This window comes from Jaculus jaculus, chromosome 9 (assembly GCF_020740685.1).
Source record: "Jaculus jaculus isolate mJacJac1 chromosome 9, mJacJac1.mat.Y.cur, whole genome shotgun sequence".
Taxonomy (NCBI): domain Eukaryota; kingdom Metazoa; phylum Chordata; class Mammalia; order Rodentia; family Dipodidae; genus Jaculus; species Jaculus jaculus.
The window spans coordinates 62,657,503-62,673,421 of NC_059110.1; the positions used below are offsets into that span (position 1 = coordinate 62,657,503).

Sequence of the window (15,919 nt, forward strand, 5' to 3'; positions counted from 1 at the left end):
CTTATTTTCTTACTCTTCAATGTCTTGTCTTGTGGTGATACATGTACCTTTAAACTCATCAGTGATTCCCATGTGTGTTGTCAGCTGAGACAGTCTCTACAACTTCAGATCTTTATTCAAAGGCTTCTTATCTTGACACCATGGGTACTTTAAATTTAATATATTCAAAGTTGAGCTTGACCTGAACTTTGCCTGGTTTTCTAGAATGCTTCTAATTCTTTTATTTCTAGTCTATCTTGATGCATCACACTTCATTGAGGCACCACTTTGTTCCAACAGTTTGTAAAATGTGTTCAGTCTATCATTTCTTCATCTACTCCCTAGTTAACTTTTTTATTTCTGCCTTTGCTATTATAATAGCCTCTTGATTTGTTTTACTAACTGTAGCCTTTTTATTTAGTCATGTATATGTATATGTACAAACTAACACAGAGAGCAAAAGAATGCACTGAACTTTAAAAGCAGAAACAGCCACTCTTGCCAATTTCTTGTTAACAAAATTCTTTCTTTTGTGTGTGAATGCAAGTGCATGTGTGTCTATATTTGGGTATGCATACAAATGTATAAAGCCAGACAACTTTTAAGTGTTAATCCTGAGTCACTGTCCTCCTTTTTTTCTGTTTTGTTTTTATATTGTTGTTGCTGTTGTTATTTGTTTGTTATTTTTTTTGTTTTGTTTTGGACTCAGGCTGTTTTTCTTTTTTGCACTTTTTAAATTAATTTTTAGTACATATATGTTGCATTTTGAACATATGTATCCCGCATTGCCCTCCCTTAACCTCCTCAGTCCCACTATGTCCCTTTCTTCTCATATCTGTGACTAGCTCAGTGGGTATGGGAACGGCCTCTTAAGCCCCTCATCTATACAAGAATGTTACCTAGCCTCATCATGTTTCAATTTTGACGCAGATAACCAGAGCCGCTATGAGTTTGTGAATACAGTGGCCTTGTGCTGTCTGGGCAACAGAGTTCCCTGGCACTCCTTCCTATCCTGTAGTTCTTTAAGTCTTTCAGTCTCATTTTCCACAATGTTTTCTAAGTTTGAGGCTCACTGGAAGTTTTCAAAATCTTTATAACAATATATATGTGAAGCCTAATTTTTTCTTACGGTATATAAGCAACTACTCTCTCTTTTTTTTTTTTTTTTTTTTTTGATTTTTGATTTTTGAGGTAAGGTCTCACTCTAGCCTAGGCTGACCTGGAATTCACTCTGTAGTCTCAGGGTGGCCTTGAACTCAACAGCAATCCTACTACCTCTGCCTCCTGAGTTCTGGGATTAAAGGTGTATGCCACCACGCCCAGCTATAAGCAACTACTCTTGCCATGTATCAACCTCAGTTTCTTCTGTCCTTCCTTCAACATATTTCAAGGACTTTCATGAAATATAATTTCTTTGGATTCTCTTTAATTGAGGTGCCTCAGACTTAAATAGGAATCTCCAGGTGTGTTTAGAACAAAGTTATGCTAAGTTGACTTCAGTGAAAACCACATAGGTTATCTCCATCTCTCAGCACTTCTAGTCTCTGTGGTTCTTGACAGAATATATCTAGCATGGTTCAAACTCAACTGTAGCTTTCCCTAGCACCCTGTGATAGACTTCATCCAAGTAAAAAATTGAACTTGGACTAGAGATATGCCGTAACAGTTGAACACTTGCCTATTAAGCCTAAGGACCCAGGTTCAAGGCTCAATTCCCCAGTACCCTCGTAAGCCAGATGCACAAGGTGGTGCATACATCTGGAATTCATTTGTAGTGGCTGGAGGCCCTAGTGTACCCATTCTCTCTATCTGCCTCATTCTCTATCTCTCTCAAATGAATAATTTTTTAATTGAACTCATGTGAACTCACTGTGGATGTTCAATGTTCTTTTCAACATCACAATATGTATAGTCTTTTCCCCAGTATCAGGATGGTACCTGGTAAAGAAGATAAAGAAAAATACAGAGATGTGGGTCTCAGACTTTCTGTTTCTAGTTTATGTCACACTATCTGTCCCACAAGCAGCAAGCCTAAGATCTACTCCTGTTTCTTGCTTCAAGCATTATATGAAATCTTCTTAAATTCCTCTATAATCTTGACCTATCACCACACAAGTAGTCTGTATTTCCAACTGTAGAGGATAATTGTACCAGACAATGTTCTGCATGTGACAGTGTCTACAGATATGCTCTTTTTTCAATTCTAGTCTACATTTTGAAGTTACGTGTGCTATGCTATCCCAGCCTTCAACACATTGCTATATACCAATAAGTTAATAAATTTCTAAAATCCCAATTCTATCCTATTGCCTTTGCCTAACTCCATTGTATCTGTAAATAGCATTTCATTTTTATATTCAGATAGTGAGTTTATACTCACATAGTAAAGAAAATTGCTATTTCACATTAGACTTTAAAATTTTTTAAATTTTGGGCTGGAGAGATGGCTTAGCGGTTAAGTGCTTGCCTGTGAAGCCTAAGGACCCCGGTTCGAGGCTCGTTTCCCCAGGACCCACGTTAGCCAGATGCACAAGGGGGCGCACGCATCTGGAGTTCGTTTGCAGTGGCTGGAGGCCCTGGCACACTCATTCCCTCTCTATCTGTCTCTTTCCCTCTCTCTCTCTGTCACTTTCAAATAAATAAATAAATAATGAAAAAAAAATTTAAAAAAATAAAGGGGTATTTGTTCTGGCCATTTGAGGATGGACAGAGGGCCTGGACATAGTGGGCAAGCTCTCTGCCTATGAGCTATAGCCCTAATTTAGTATTAAAATGGGCTGGGGAATTAAGGCAGGAAGATCAGAAGTTGAATTCTACATGAGATCTGATCCCCCCCCCCAAAAAAAATTTTTAAATTTAGAAATCCTCTTTAATCCTACATTTTTTCCTCTGCTAAAATTTCTTTATATACTTCCCACCCCTTTAAAAAAAATTCTTGCCTTTATCCAAAGTCAGCTCACCATATGCCATGAAGTGCCTTCCTAATCTAGTTCTTATTTTCTTTCATCTCTTATCCCTTAGCAATACCCTCCCCATACCAACTGATTTACTATTAACAGACTTTGAGCATCATCATCATCATCATCTTACTGGTTATAAACCTTCCAAGCAGAAAATAAACAGCAAAATAATAGAGCTCAACAATATCATAGATCAACTAGACCAAATGAGTATCTACAGAATTTTCCACCCCAACTCTACAGAATACGCATTCTTCTCAGCAGCCCATGGAACCTTCTCCAAAACTGACCATATATTAGGCCATAAAGCATGCCTGTGTAAAATTAGGAAAATTGAAGTAACTTCCTGCATCATGTCAGGTCACAATGTCTTAACACTAGAAATTAACAAGAGACACATCAAGAACCCCACCAACTCCTGGAGACTAAACAACACACTTTTAAACAATGAAGGGGTCGTGGAAGAAATCAAAAAGAAATTGTAAAGTTCCTAGATTTGAATGATAATGAAAATACAACCAAAACTCAATGAAATACAACCCACCAAAACTCAATGGGACTCAATGAAGGCAGTCATAAGGGGAAAATTCATGCCACTAAACACCTTTACTATTCTTCAGAGGAAATTAGAGACTCCTTTTACAAGGACTTCTCTTCTGACCCACCCATCTTCTCTGTGAATATTATTTGCTGATACCACCTATATTCTTTGTCCTAATTAATTTACAATTATTAATGCTTCTATGCATGTCTGTATCTCTGTGTAGATACATGGGTACCTGAGCATGTGTGTTTTTAAGAAAGTACCACCTTACAAACTACCCTCTGTATTAGCCCAGTATTTGTCTAAATCCTATAGCAATAGGATGCATTGATTATTGCAGGTTTTTTGAACATTAAATATTTGAGTACATTTTTTCTTCTAGAAGAAAAATTAATTGTACTCACAAATGCATATAGCTTTGTGTCTCTAACTTTATATATAACTTTATATCTATACAAACTTTATATATGTATATAAACCTTATGTATATATATAGGAGGATTGCTATGAGTTCATATATATATATATATGAATGAATGAAGATTGCTGTGAGTTCAAGGCCAGTTTGGAACTACATAGTGCATTTCAGGCTGAGCACAACACTGCCCCCCCCCCCCAAAAAAAAAAATCAAGCCCTGAAAGGAACTTATTTGAAAAGACAAGAGAATATATATATATATATATATATATATATATATATATATATATATATATATCTTTCTCTGTGTCGCTCTCAAATAAATTTTTTTTAAAAAAATTTAACTAAATAAATAAAATTTAAAAAAGAATGGGCATAAGTGTGATGGATTGGGACACCCCATGTTCTGCTCTAGACAACATAGGAGAGCCCATGGGGTGCTGCAAGAGCATACACATCCAAAATGTGCACATACCACGCCACCCACACAAATACTATACATGTGTAAACATCACATATACACAAACACCATCCATGTGCGTGCACCCACACATACACATAAACACCATATATGTGCTTGAATGTGCACACACCACCCACACAAACACCATGCATGCACACACCATGTGCACATAAATGCCATATCACATACACACAAAGGAAAAAAAGAAACCTTTCTTGCTCAGGAGAAGGTCCATAAGAGAAGGAAGTAGGAGAACCTGATGTCAGATGAGGACTTGGAAATGAACACCACTAGTCAGATGTCAGGCAACTCTTCCATTGCAGTTGCTTATTATCCCAATATCAGCCCTATCCAGCTGCTTTTCGGAGGGATTTGTACTTGATGTTATGTTGTCTGCCATTCTAGCTGGCTTGAGTTGAAGACTTTGAGATCCAGGGCTTATTTTATCATGTGAACACCTGACTCGATAAGCATTAGAATCTAAAAGTCTTTCACTTCCAGCAGGTTGAGGCAGGGGCAGGAATAGCAGATCCTCGAAGCTAGGAGCACAAGGGTGCACATGCATCTGGAGTTCGTTTGCAGTAGCTGGTGACCCTGGCATGCCCATTCTCATATTCATATTCATATTCTCTCCCCCCCACTCTCTCTTTCTCTGTTAATCTCAAATAAATAGGTAAAAATAAACAAAAATAAATTTAAATTTAAATAACAAATAGAAGCCACATTGGCTTATAAAACCTGAAAGAAGAACTGGGGAGATAGCTAAGTGGTTAAAGGTGCTTGCAAAAGCTGCCGGCTTCAGGTTTAGTTCCTCAGATCCCACATAAAGCAAGAAATGTGCCCACATGGACTATCTCAATTTCTCTCTCCCTCAAAATAAAAATATTAAAAATTAAAATGTGTCAAGTCCTGCCAGGTGTGGTGGCACATGCCGTTAATTCCAGCATTTGGGAAGCCAAAGTAGGATTGCTGTGAGTTCAAGGCCAGTTTGGAACTACATAGTGAATTTCAGGCTGAGCAAAACCCTACCCCCCACCCAAAAAAATATCAAGTCCTGAAAGGAACTTACTTGAAAAGACAAGAGAACATTGTGTACTCACTTGCAAATAAGTGGAAAGGCCCTGACTCTTTTTCAAAGAATAACATTTAAAGTTATCTAATAGTACCTAGAGCTTGACCTGAAATCCTATTTTCTGTAAAAGAAATTGAAGCAGAAAGCAAAGATATCATCAAAACTTCAGGTGACATTACTGACCTACAAATGTGGCTCAAAATGTTTCCAGTCATTTTCAAGTGTGGCAGTCAGCCACAATTCCCTTACAAACAAAACTGTATTTCTAAGGTGCATTGCTCACTGTACTTCTATATGTGGATGAACTTCCTGTCATTGACTTTAATGACACCATATTCTGAGTTCCTAAACAAGCTAGAATTGCCAGCTGAAGTTCATTTACACTGGAATAACAGACTGGCATTGTGTGGGCTGACAACCAGAGCTCTCAGGTTAACTGTTGTATGTTGTAAAAGGAGGTATTATGTTATTTATTGTCCATTTCCAAAAGGGGTGAAAGATGATTGTTATGGAGTATGCAATGTAAGATACAGTCATAAATTTGAAATAAATAGCCAAAGTTAAGTTATAAGCCATTTTATAAAGGAATACATTGTATTAAGAAACTTGGGATAATCTTCTTTGAGCTTCCTTGTTATCTCAGTATGGGAGAGAACTTGGAGGATTGTGTTGGCTTCATGAGAAAATAAAACATACTGAATTCTCAAGAGAGAGAATTTTGCTAGGCCATTACACTAAGAGACATCCATGGGAGTCCTTATATAGTTGAGAAACATAAATAATATTTTAGTAATCATTTTGGAAAAATTACACTGGCCTATTGCTATTTTTGATATCAGTCTTTAATGAAAATGGAAGCCTTCAGTGTGGAATTAGAATAGTTTTCTATTAAATCATTGTTCAGTTAAGGCAATTAAGCAGCTAAATAGGCTAGACAAATGACTATATCTCATGATTATTGAATTAAGTATGAAGAGTCCTACATATTAAATAAATAATAGAGCATAATAAATTTTATCTCTGCCAACTATATCTTGTACATAGAGCAAATAGATCTTTCATAATTTATAAAATAGCTGTCCTCATACTTAATAGTGACATCATCTGTGATTGCTGCCTGGCTGCTGCTTGTTCTCAATTTATGTGATAGGAAGTTCTGTTACGAATTTTGAAGATGCTAAATAGTATTTTTATGAAGATGGGCTACAGAAGTGCCCTGAAACAGAGCCAGAACTTCCCCAAAAGTAGGCTTAGTGTCATTTAAGTCCTAGAATAAATGCCATATAACTTTTATACTTGAATTTCAGGTACAGTGGTTGAAGAAAACAATGGTTCTGATGAGTTGGAGAATTCAGAAGAGACAAAGATGTCAGAAGAAATACTGGCTTTGGTGGATGAATTTCAACAGGCATGGCCTCTGGAAGGTTTTGGGGGAGCACTAGAGATGAAGGGGCGTCGTCTAGACTTGCAGGGGATACGGGTACTGAAAAAAGGTCCTCAGGATGAAGTGGCCAGAAGCTCTTGCTATGGAGACTGCAGAAGTGAAGATGATGAAGCAACAGAATGGGTAATAGTTTGCCAATGCCATCCTTACAGAATTGTTGCCCAGGTTTTGGAGGACCCAAAGTGAACAAGTGAGAAGGCTTTCAGTATGTGGCATTACTTTCCCCATACTCCAGGACAGCTGTCAGTATTGTTCTCCAAGCACTGCTGGTTCTTCTGGGAAGAGGTGGGAGACATATGAAGCCCCAATCAAAGCCCACATGAATACATGTACATCAGTCCTTTTCTTTTTAGTTACTCTATAAGTTCTTCAAGGCTAGATGATTTTGGTTTTTTTTTTTTTTTAACTACCTATTTCTCATTTAACACTTTAAAACTTAGACAGATGCAGTATCTACCTGTAGTCTTAGTACTCAGAGGTGACCCTAAGCAGACTTGAGCCCAGGAGTTCAAAACCAGTCTGGGTAACATATCAAGATCACCATCTTTATAAAAAGGTGAATTGACTTATAGATATACTTAACAAGAGTTTGGGAAGATGTTTTCCTTTTCAAACTGTATAGTTAAGAAAAATTTAATTTATCCATAGTAATGATATATATTCATAGGCTTTAATACATATTTCCACACAGCTATACACTATGAAAGTATAGTAAGCCATAGGGTAATTCTATATTCAGTGGATATTTCCATACATGTATACACTGCAAATGTACAGTGAGCCACAGGGTAATTTCCATATTTAGTGGGTATTTCCATATATCTATACACTGTGAATGTATGATGAGTCATAGGGTAATTCCATATTCAATGCACATTTCCATTAAGGTATACACTGTAAATGTACAGTGAGACATAAGGTAATTTCATATTCAGTGGGTATTTCCACACATGTATACCCTGTGAATATACAGAGTCATGGGGTAATTCTATATTCAGAGGGTATTTCCATATAGTATATACAATGAATGTATAGGCAGCCATAGGGTAATTCTATAATTCATTGGATATTTCCTTATACGAATACACTGTGAATGTACAGTGAGCCATAGAATAATTCCATATTCAATGGATATTTCCATATAGTTGTACAGTGAGCCATAGGGTAATTCCATATATACCTGGGTTGTTCTTAAAGTCTCTGAACTCTATAATGAGTGAGAGATTTGCAAATTGGTCTCATTTGTTTCTAATATGTTTTTTAATCACAGATCACATTCCAGGTCAAACGTGTAAAGAAACCCAAAGGAAATCATAAAAAACCTTCTAGGAAAAAGATAGAATCAAATCAAGCAGAAAATGGGCATCATTACCAAGCAAACCTGGAAATCACTGGCCCAAAGGTGGTATCTCCTGGACCACCAGGTAAGCTTGAAGATGCCAGATTCCTATCTTTGATTTCACTATGTTACGTCTCATATGGGATGTATTTTGTGACATAGAACAGGTTAAATGAAAAAATAAAAGGGGCAATTCTAGTAGTTTGTATAAAAATATTATTTTCAGGCTTTGATTTTTGCCATTGACTAGATTATATTTTTACTACTCTAGGTTGAAAGCCATTTCCATGTTCCCAGTTTTTTTTTCTAGCAGTTTAATAGTGACAATAGAAATCCTTTCTAAAAATCTTATTTCTTTTTAAAATAGATACTTGTACTATCTTGTACTGAAATTTTGATTTATTCATATGTGCCTTATTTAATTTGGTACAGGTAATTACCAAAGCTGAAAGCTCTTTGCTTTCAAAAATAGAAAGAACTGAGCCAATTCCCAGAATGAGCTTGTAAGGTCCCCAAGAAGAGTATTTTGTTATCACTGGAGTGGAAAGCTTGAATCAGCTGTGCTGTTAAAGGAAGCTAACATTTGTTAACTTACAGAAAGAAAACAACACTTACTGATTTAGATCTGTCTCTGACAGTGAAAAATATGTCCAAACTATAGAACATGGAAATGAAAATTCTTATGAGTTAAACATAAAGGAAGAAAATTTAAATATTTATGTGCTCTTAATGTGAAGGACTTTCTAACGTCAAGAAAGATGGTAATAATTCTGATACTAGAAAGACTGAAGCAAAGTGATAGCATAGCATCAACAAAGAGTATGAGTATAGGGACTGGGGAGATGGTTCGGGGGATAAGAGCATTTGCTGTGCAAACATGAGTATCTGAGAGAGCCTGATTCTCCTCAATTCGATCCCCACCACCCATGTAAACAGCTGGGTATAGCCATGTACATCTTAGCCCCAAACCTGTACAGAATAAAGAAAAATGCTGGGGCTTACTAGTCAGCCAGTTTATGTGAAAAAGTAGCATGTTCAGGTTCAGTGAATGACTTCATCTGAAGGAAACACTGGGCATATGGATCTGCACACACAAGTACTTACTGTGCATGTACCACACACACTACATCTCATATAAAATATACAGTACAGTATTTCAGTAAAATACATGCTGATATTTCACAGAATGCACTTGGCACTACCTATATGTTCAGCCTCACTAACACCTCTGACAGAAACATAAACAGTTGACATTGTTGTTTGCCAAATTATCTTAATGTGTAAGAAATTTGTGAGATCAGCCGGGCGTGGTGGCACACACCTTTAATCCCAGCTCTCTCAGGAGACAGAGGTAGGTGTATCCCTGTGAGTTCAACGCCACCCTGAGACTACATGGTGAATTCCAGGTCACCCTGGGCCAGAGTGAGACCCTACCTACAAAAAAAAAAAAAAAAGTAAAATTTGAGATAGTTTGAAGAATTTTAAGGTAATTTAGTAATTCTACTTATATTAATTTACTCATAAATAAAACTTCTTAAAAATACTCCTTGTAGAATGGAATTTCGAATGGGAAAGTGTGGGGGTGGGGAGGGATATATTTTATAATCATGGAAAATGTTAATAAAAATTAAAAGAAAACACACACACAAAAAAAAAATACTCCTTGTAGGAACCAAAGACATATGTACAAAGGTATTGGTTATGGGGTTGATTATCATAATAAAATTTTATAAACAAACTAAATGTTGCAATTTCCTAAAGAAATTACATTTCTTTATCTTATGCTATGCAGCCAAGGTATATAACGCTGTGTGTGAAGACAAGTAATTTATAAGTGGTTTAGAGAATGCTTCAATTCTAGTAAAATAGTAAATATGCTATCTTACTGGATATATTGTTTTCCCAAGTATTAAAAATTGAGATACATTATAGTTAATTATGTTTTAGATATTAATAAGTAGGCTTTTTTTTTCTTTCTTAAACTGTGTAAAGTAATGTGCATCATAGAATTGACTTCTTAGATTTGATGAAGTACAGCATAATAAACAAGCACATAGATAGAAGTCTAGAATGAACCCACTCACCTAAATGTTATAAATGGCCATCTCTGGGTGCTGAGAGAGCTATAGATAATCTTGATATCCTTTTATGGCCATTTCCAATTTTAAAATAGTATATAGTAAGCCTATATTACTTTTATTTTTTTAACCAAATTATTTATTTATGTGTGTGTTGTTTATGTGTGTGCTTGTGTGTGCAGGAGCACCAGAGTCTCTAGCCACTGCAAATGAATGCCAGATGCTTGTACCACCTTTTGCATCTGACTTACAGCTTGGGAATCGAACCCTGCCAGACAGGCTTTTCAATCAAGTGCCTTTAACAGCTGAGCTATTTTCCCAGCCCCTCCTCTTTTTTTTTTTTTAAAGTAAAATTTTCTTAGAAAATTGAAAATTAAAGCCCCATGTGGTTGAGATGATATGAAAGGTTATAATCTGCGTGTTTGTTGTTACAATGTTGGGGATTGAAATCAGAGCCTTGAACTTTCTAGGCAAGCCACTGAGCTTCCCCCAACCCCATGTATGCAGTTTTCAGTGGACTCAAGTTGGTGGGCCCAAGTAAGGCATTGGGTAGACTTGCAGATAAGATTTTGAAACTACTTACTCTCCTTAAAGTAAAATGTTCTCAATGTGGAAGAGATGCAGAAATATTAAATAAGTTTAGTATCCCTTTTCTTTAGTAAATAAAGATCCTACCAGCCAATAAGTTTCCTGGTAAATCCTGTCAACATTCTAAAAGAAATTGCTAAGCAGATTGTAAACCTGTGGGGGAGAAATGGAGATTGTTGCAAGTCATAATGGATACACTAAGAACTAATACTAACATTTACTAATTTCATTTCCTTTTTTGGCTAGGGCTTCTAGACTGGAAGACCAGGGAAGTGCCATAGACATAATGTAACTGGATTTCAGCAAGGCATTTAACAGAGCCTCTTATGATACCCTTGGGAACAAGATGGAGAGATGTGGGCTCGAAGTTCCCTACTGCCTACAGGATAGAGTGCAAACTTCCTGGTGTGGCATTCAAGACCCTTTACAAACCAGCCTTTCTCTACCCTTCAGCACCGTATTTAAACCAGCCATGCTCTTATTTTATGTCCATGCCTTTGTACATGCTATTCTCTCTGCCAACCTTGTGGTGCTAATATCACTCACCCTTACACCTGACACTAGAGTGCCATGTCTTCCTTGGTACCATCATGTAGAATTAGCTGCGCCTTCCATGCAGCTCTGTGAGTCCTTCGCCCTGGCACTTTCCCTGTCACAGTGTGATTTGTTTGTGTTCACTTCCCTCACTAGACTGTGAGCTCAAGAGCAGGCTACCTGTTCCTGTCTGTACCCTAGTGTTTTACACAGTCCTAGACCCTTATAATAGGTGCTCAATAAATATTTTTCAAATGAATTTCTTAAATATAAAAGAAAAATGAGCTTTATTGTGAAGTGTATGGTTTGTTTAAAGTGATTAATTTAAACAGAGTTAACATGAAATTCTTCAAAGCTGTTCTTTTTTTCATTTTCATAAAATCTAAATCTAAACCCCTGCTTGTACCTCAAATGTTTTTCTATTGCTGGTATATCTTCATAGTTTAAAAAATGCTATTCAGAGCTATAATTCTCCTTCTGTCCATCCCCATCAGAAGCCCTTTTCCCAGGTAAAATTTGGTTTTGCTCTTTCTTGAGGACTTGATCTTAGTAAAGGGGCTGAATCCAAAAGGTATAGTACCCTTAAACAGCATAGCAATTGGGAGCATGCATGATAGAGCTGAACAACCAGGATCTGGATCAGAGCTCTGCCACTAGAGAACTTGGCAAAAGTCACTTATTTTCTAAGCCTCTGTTTTCTCATTTGAAACATGACAGTTAGAGCCTTCCTCATGATATTATTAATTCAAAGCACTTAGCCCAGAACCCGAACACATAGTAAATGCTGTTGAATTAAATGCTAACCCTATGGTATCATCATTTCCCATACTGACACTTCATTTAGCAGTGGCTGTGTACCAGGGAGGATGTTGCGCCTTTGCTCTTGGGACACTTGTCAGGATATGGAGACATTTCTGGGTATCACTCCTGGGGAAGACTACTACTGAATTCTAGTGGTTAGAGGCCAAGTGCTGGTAATCATCCTTCAGTGCACAACACAGGCACCTACAGCAAAGCAGCATCTTGCTCAAAATGTTGACAGCTACCAGGTTATAAACCTGATTTAGAGATACATATTTCTGTTAAGTTAAAGTTGTTCTTATAAAATCAAAATCTAGAAGGGTAAAAATTAAATGTGGTGAATAGCATTTAAGCATCTTTTTGTTGATCAGCCTTTGTTTGTTTGTTTCTTTCTTTCTTTTTTTCTTTGTTTCTTGAGGTAGCTGAGGCTGACCTGGAATTCACTATGTAGTCTCAGGTTGGCTTTCTATTCACAGTAATCCTCCTACTTAGGCTTACCTAGTGCTGGGATTAAAGACATGCTCCACCATGTCCCACTAAGTTAATCAACTTTAAGTCCAATGAAGGATTATATTTTTACTTCACTGTCTTTGAAAATAAAGCTTTATTCAATGATGATTTTTATTCCCAATACTGTGAGTGAGAAGATTTTTTTAATCATTTATTCACGTGTGTGTATGTGTTTGCATGCCAGGGTCTTTGCCACTGCTAATGAATGCCTATCCAGCTTTACATGGGTGGCTAGACAATCCCAGAAGGTAGGCTTTGCAAGCAAGCATCTTTAACGTCTGAGCAATCTCCCCAGCCCCCAAAATTTTAATTAGACCTGATTGTTGATAGTATAGTCTAAAGACAAGAAAACTGACAGGCACTATCAAACATACCAGTGCGGGTCAAGTCCTCAGCAGGGTAAGTAGCGTCTTGTATCCTGTGTCAATTCATTACATACTTCTCTTGCAGGAAAAAAACATGACTACCAGAGTCTGGGATGGCCCAGTCCAGATGAGTGCCTCAAACTTCGCTGGGTAGAGCTAACTGCCATTGTGAGTACCTGGCTGGCAGTTTCTTCAAAAAACATTGAGTGAGTGTTTTCTTCTTCTTCTTTCATGAAGTGTATGTGTGACCTCATAGGTCTCAAGTGACTCTAAGGATGTCTTCTTTATCTTCAGTGGCCAGAATAACCATTGATGTCCACAGTCTATAGATGGACTTAATCCATATAGGGAAGCAGTAAATGCACCCCTTCTTAGTGCCTTCACCCTCAGCTTGCTATGTGTCAGAAGTCATGTATAGCTCAGTTTGAACTGAAGACCAAATCTCTCTCTTTATGATCATAAAAGCCATAGTACCTTAGGAATGTTGTACACTTTAGGGGAAATAGAGCAAATCTAGACATGCCAGCACTTACTAAGATACAAACTGAGCCTTTCTGAAAACTGCTTTTTCTTTTTGCACATACATTCTCTTTTGCTGGCCTTTTTCCACTTTCTTTCTTTCTTTTTTTCCCCCTCTATCTTATTAGTGCTGGAGTTCTCCAAATCTACTGAGCCTTCCTGTTTCATAATTTCTTTTTTTAAAGCCTGAAGCATGATTCTCATTGCTGTTCTCACCTGGCTCATTCATACTCATCCTGCTGATATATACTTACTTCTTACTTCCTTAGGAAGGCCATCACCAACCTCTATCATGGGACAGAGGCAATACATACCCTCCTGTAGCATATTTTCAGTATGCCATGGTTTTGTCTTTTATAACTTGTCACATGGAATCCCTCCCAAGGCTTGAGCACTATAACAGCTGGAATTCCATATATTTTCTTAATTATTGGTCTGATATTTAACATGGAATAGGTTCTAAATAGATAATGAGTAAATAAATAATTCTCTAATATTAGTTAAGCTTTTTAATTTTTTTTAAATATTTTACTTATTTATTTGACAGAGAGAGAAAGGGAGAAAGTCAGAGGGAGAGAATGGGCAGTCCAGGGCCTCCAATTACTTCAAACAACTCCAGATGCATGTGCCATCTTGTGTATCTGGCTTACGTGTGTACTGGGGAATCAAACCTGGGTCCTGAGGGTTCGCAGACATGTACCTCAACTGCTAAGCCATCTCTTCAGCCCTAAATTTTTTTTGTGTTTTCTTGCCTTTTTTTTTTTTTTTTTTGAGGTAAGGTCTCACTCTAGCTCAGGCTGACCTGGAATTCACTATATAGTTTCAGGGTGGCCTTGAACTCACAGCATTCCTCCTATCTCTGCCTCCTAAATGCTGGGATTAAAAGCATTTGCCACCACACCCCGCTAAAATTGCTTTTTAAAATATAAATCTTAAAGTAAAATTTCATAGTGCCAACTTGTTATATTAGTACATACGATGATTTGTGCCATATGCTTATAAGAAATGTCCTCTTGCAGTCAAGAACAGAAGAATTTGTATCTTGTGCTTAATATAACAAATATACAGCTGTAGGGTTGGAGAGATGATTTAGTGGATGAGGTACTTGCTTGCAAAGCCTAAGGACCCAGATTTGATTCCCCAGGACCCATGTAAGTCAGATGCACTAGGTGCATCTGGGGTTCATTTGCAGTGGCTGGTGCCCTTGCACACCCATTCTCTTCCTCCCTCCCTCCCTCTCTCTTTCTCTCAAATAAATAAAAATAAAATATTAAACATATATAACTGTGTCCATAAAATTTACTAACCTTTAGATGATGATTGCTTGTGTATAAAAAGAAGAGCCAGTTATGGGCATTGCTGCCGTCTGTTCCCTAGAAGAAAAGCCACTGTTTCAGAACTTTCCTGGGAGGGAATAACATGAAAGTTATCATCAGCTATTATTATTGTTCTGTCTGTCCCCATTTGGCTTGACCTTGGCTAATGGAATCTCCATTTTCCAGCATCACTGAACACATAGACTTTGCCACCCCCATACAGCAGCCAGCAATGGAGCCACTGTGTAATAGCAACCTCCCTACAAGCATGCACACCCTGGACCACTTACATGGAGTTTCCAACCGAGCCAGCCTTCACTACACGGGTGAGAGCCAACTAACAGAGGTGAGTACTCAGCCACTCAACCTTGTTCAGTCTGTTGGGATGTGAGCCTTAGTTATGATATAGCTTGCAACTGATAGTGGAAGCATGGTGAGTAGCTATTAGTAGGTGACTTTAGGCCAAATCTAAATTCTTTCAGGCCCAGGGAATTTTTTTTTTTATGACAGTAAATGATTTATCCTTCAAGATGAGTAGTATCCTGCCCTACCCCCAGACAGATGCTCTTGAGAAAAACATCTGGAGCAGTTACTTTTTTCTTTTGGTATTCTTAAGAAGGAGCACAGACCCAGCATATCCCTGTGAGAGAATGGACCTCAAAAGAGAATTAGACATGTCACAGATACACACAAAAAGATAAGCTAAGTCACTTGGGGCACAAATATAGATAATTAGTACAATGGAACCATTAGGAAAGATATAGTCAAGTATATATTTATTGGTATGAAGAAATTTTTGAAATATATTATGTGAAGACAGGTTATAGTATATAATGTAATCCCATATTTTGTGAGAAAAATAATATATGTATATGTATACATAGAAAATATCTGAAAAAATATATAAGGGCATTACTAGTGACTGTCTAGATGACAAAACTACAAATCACTTTTACTTCATTTATTTTCTAATATTATAACTGAATGTT

General features: G+C 37.2%; 1 protein-coding gene across 6 annotated transcripts in view; it reads left to right on the top strand.

The window, feature by feature from the left end:
* The window catches only part of Ttc17 (tetratricopeptide repeat domain 17), a 177,270-nt gene that overhangs the window by 132,251 nt on the left and 29,100 nt on the right, over positions 1-15,919 (top strand). For 4 of the 6 annotated variants that reach the window (XM_045159315.1, XM_004663335.2, XM_004663336.2 and 1 more), the window contains 4 exons: positions 6,744-7,003; positions 8,151-8,304; positions 13,181-13,301; positions 15,117-15,276. In XM_045159315.1, the coding sequence (XP_045015250.1) occupies positions 6,744-7,003; positions 8,151-8,304; positions 13,181-13,301; positions 15,117-15,276 (695 nt within the window). Of the gene's footprint in view, positions 1-6,743; positions 7,004-8,150; positions 8,305-11,131; positions 11,292-13,180; positions 13,302-15,116; positions 15,277-15,919 lie in introns of those variants that run through there. The other 2 variants (XM_012949842.2, XM_045159317.1) reach the window with 1 other exon arrangement.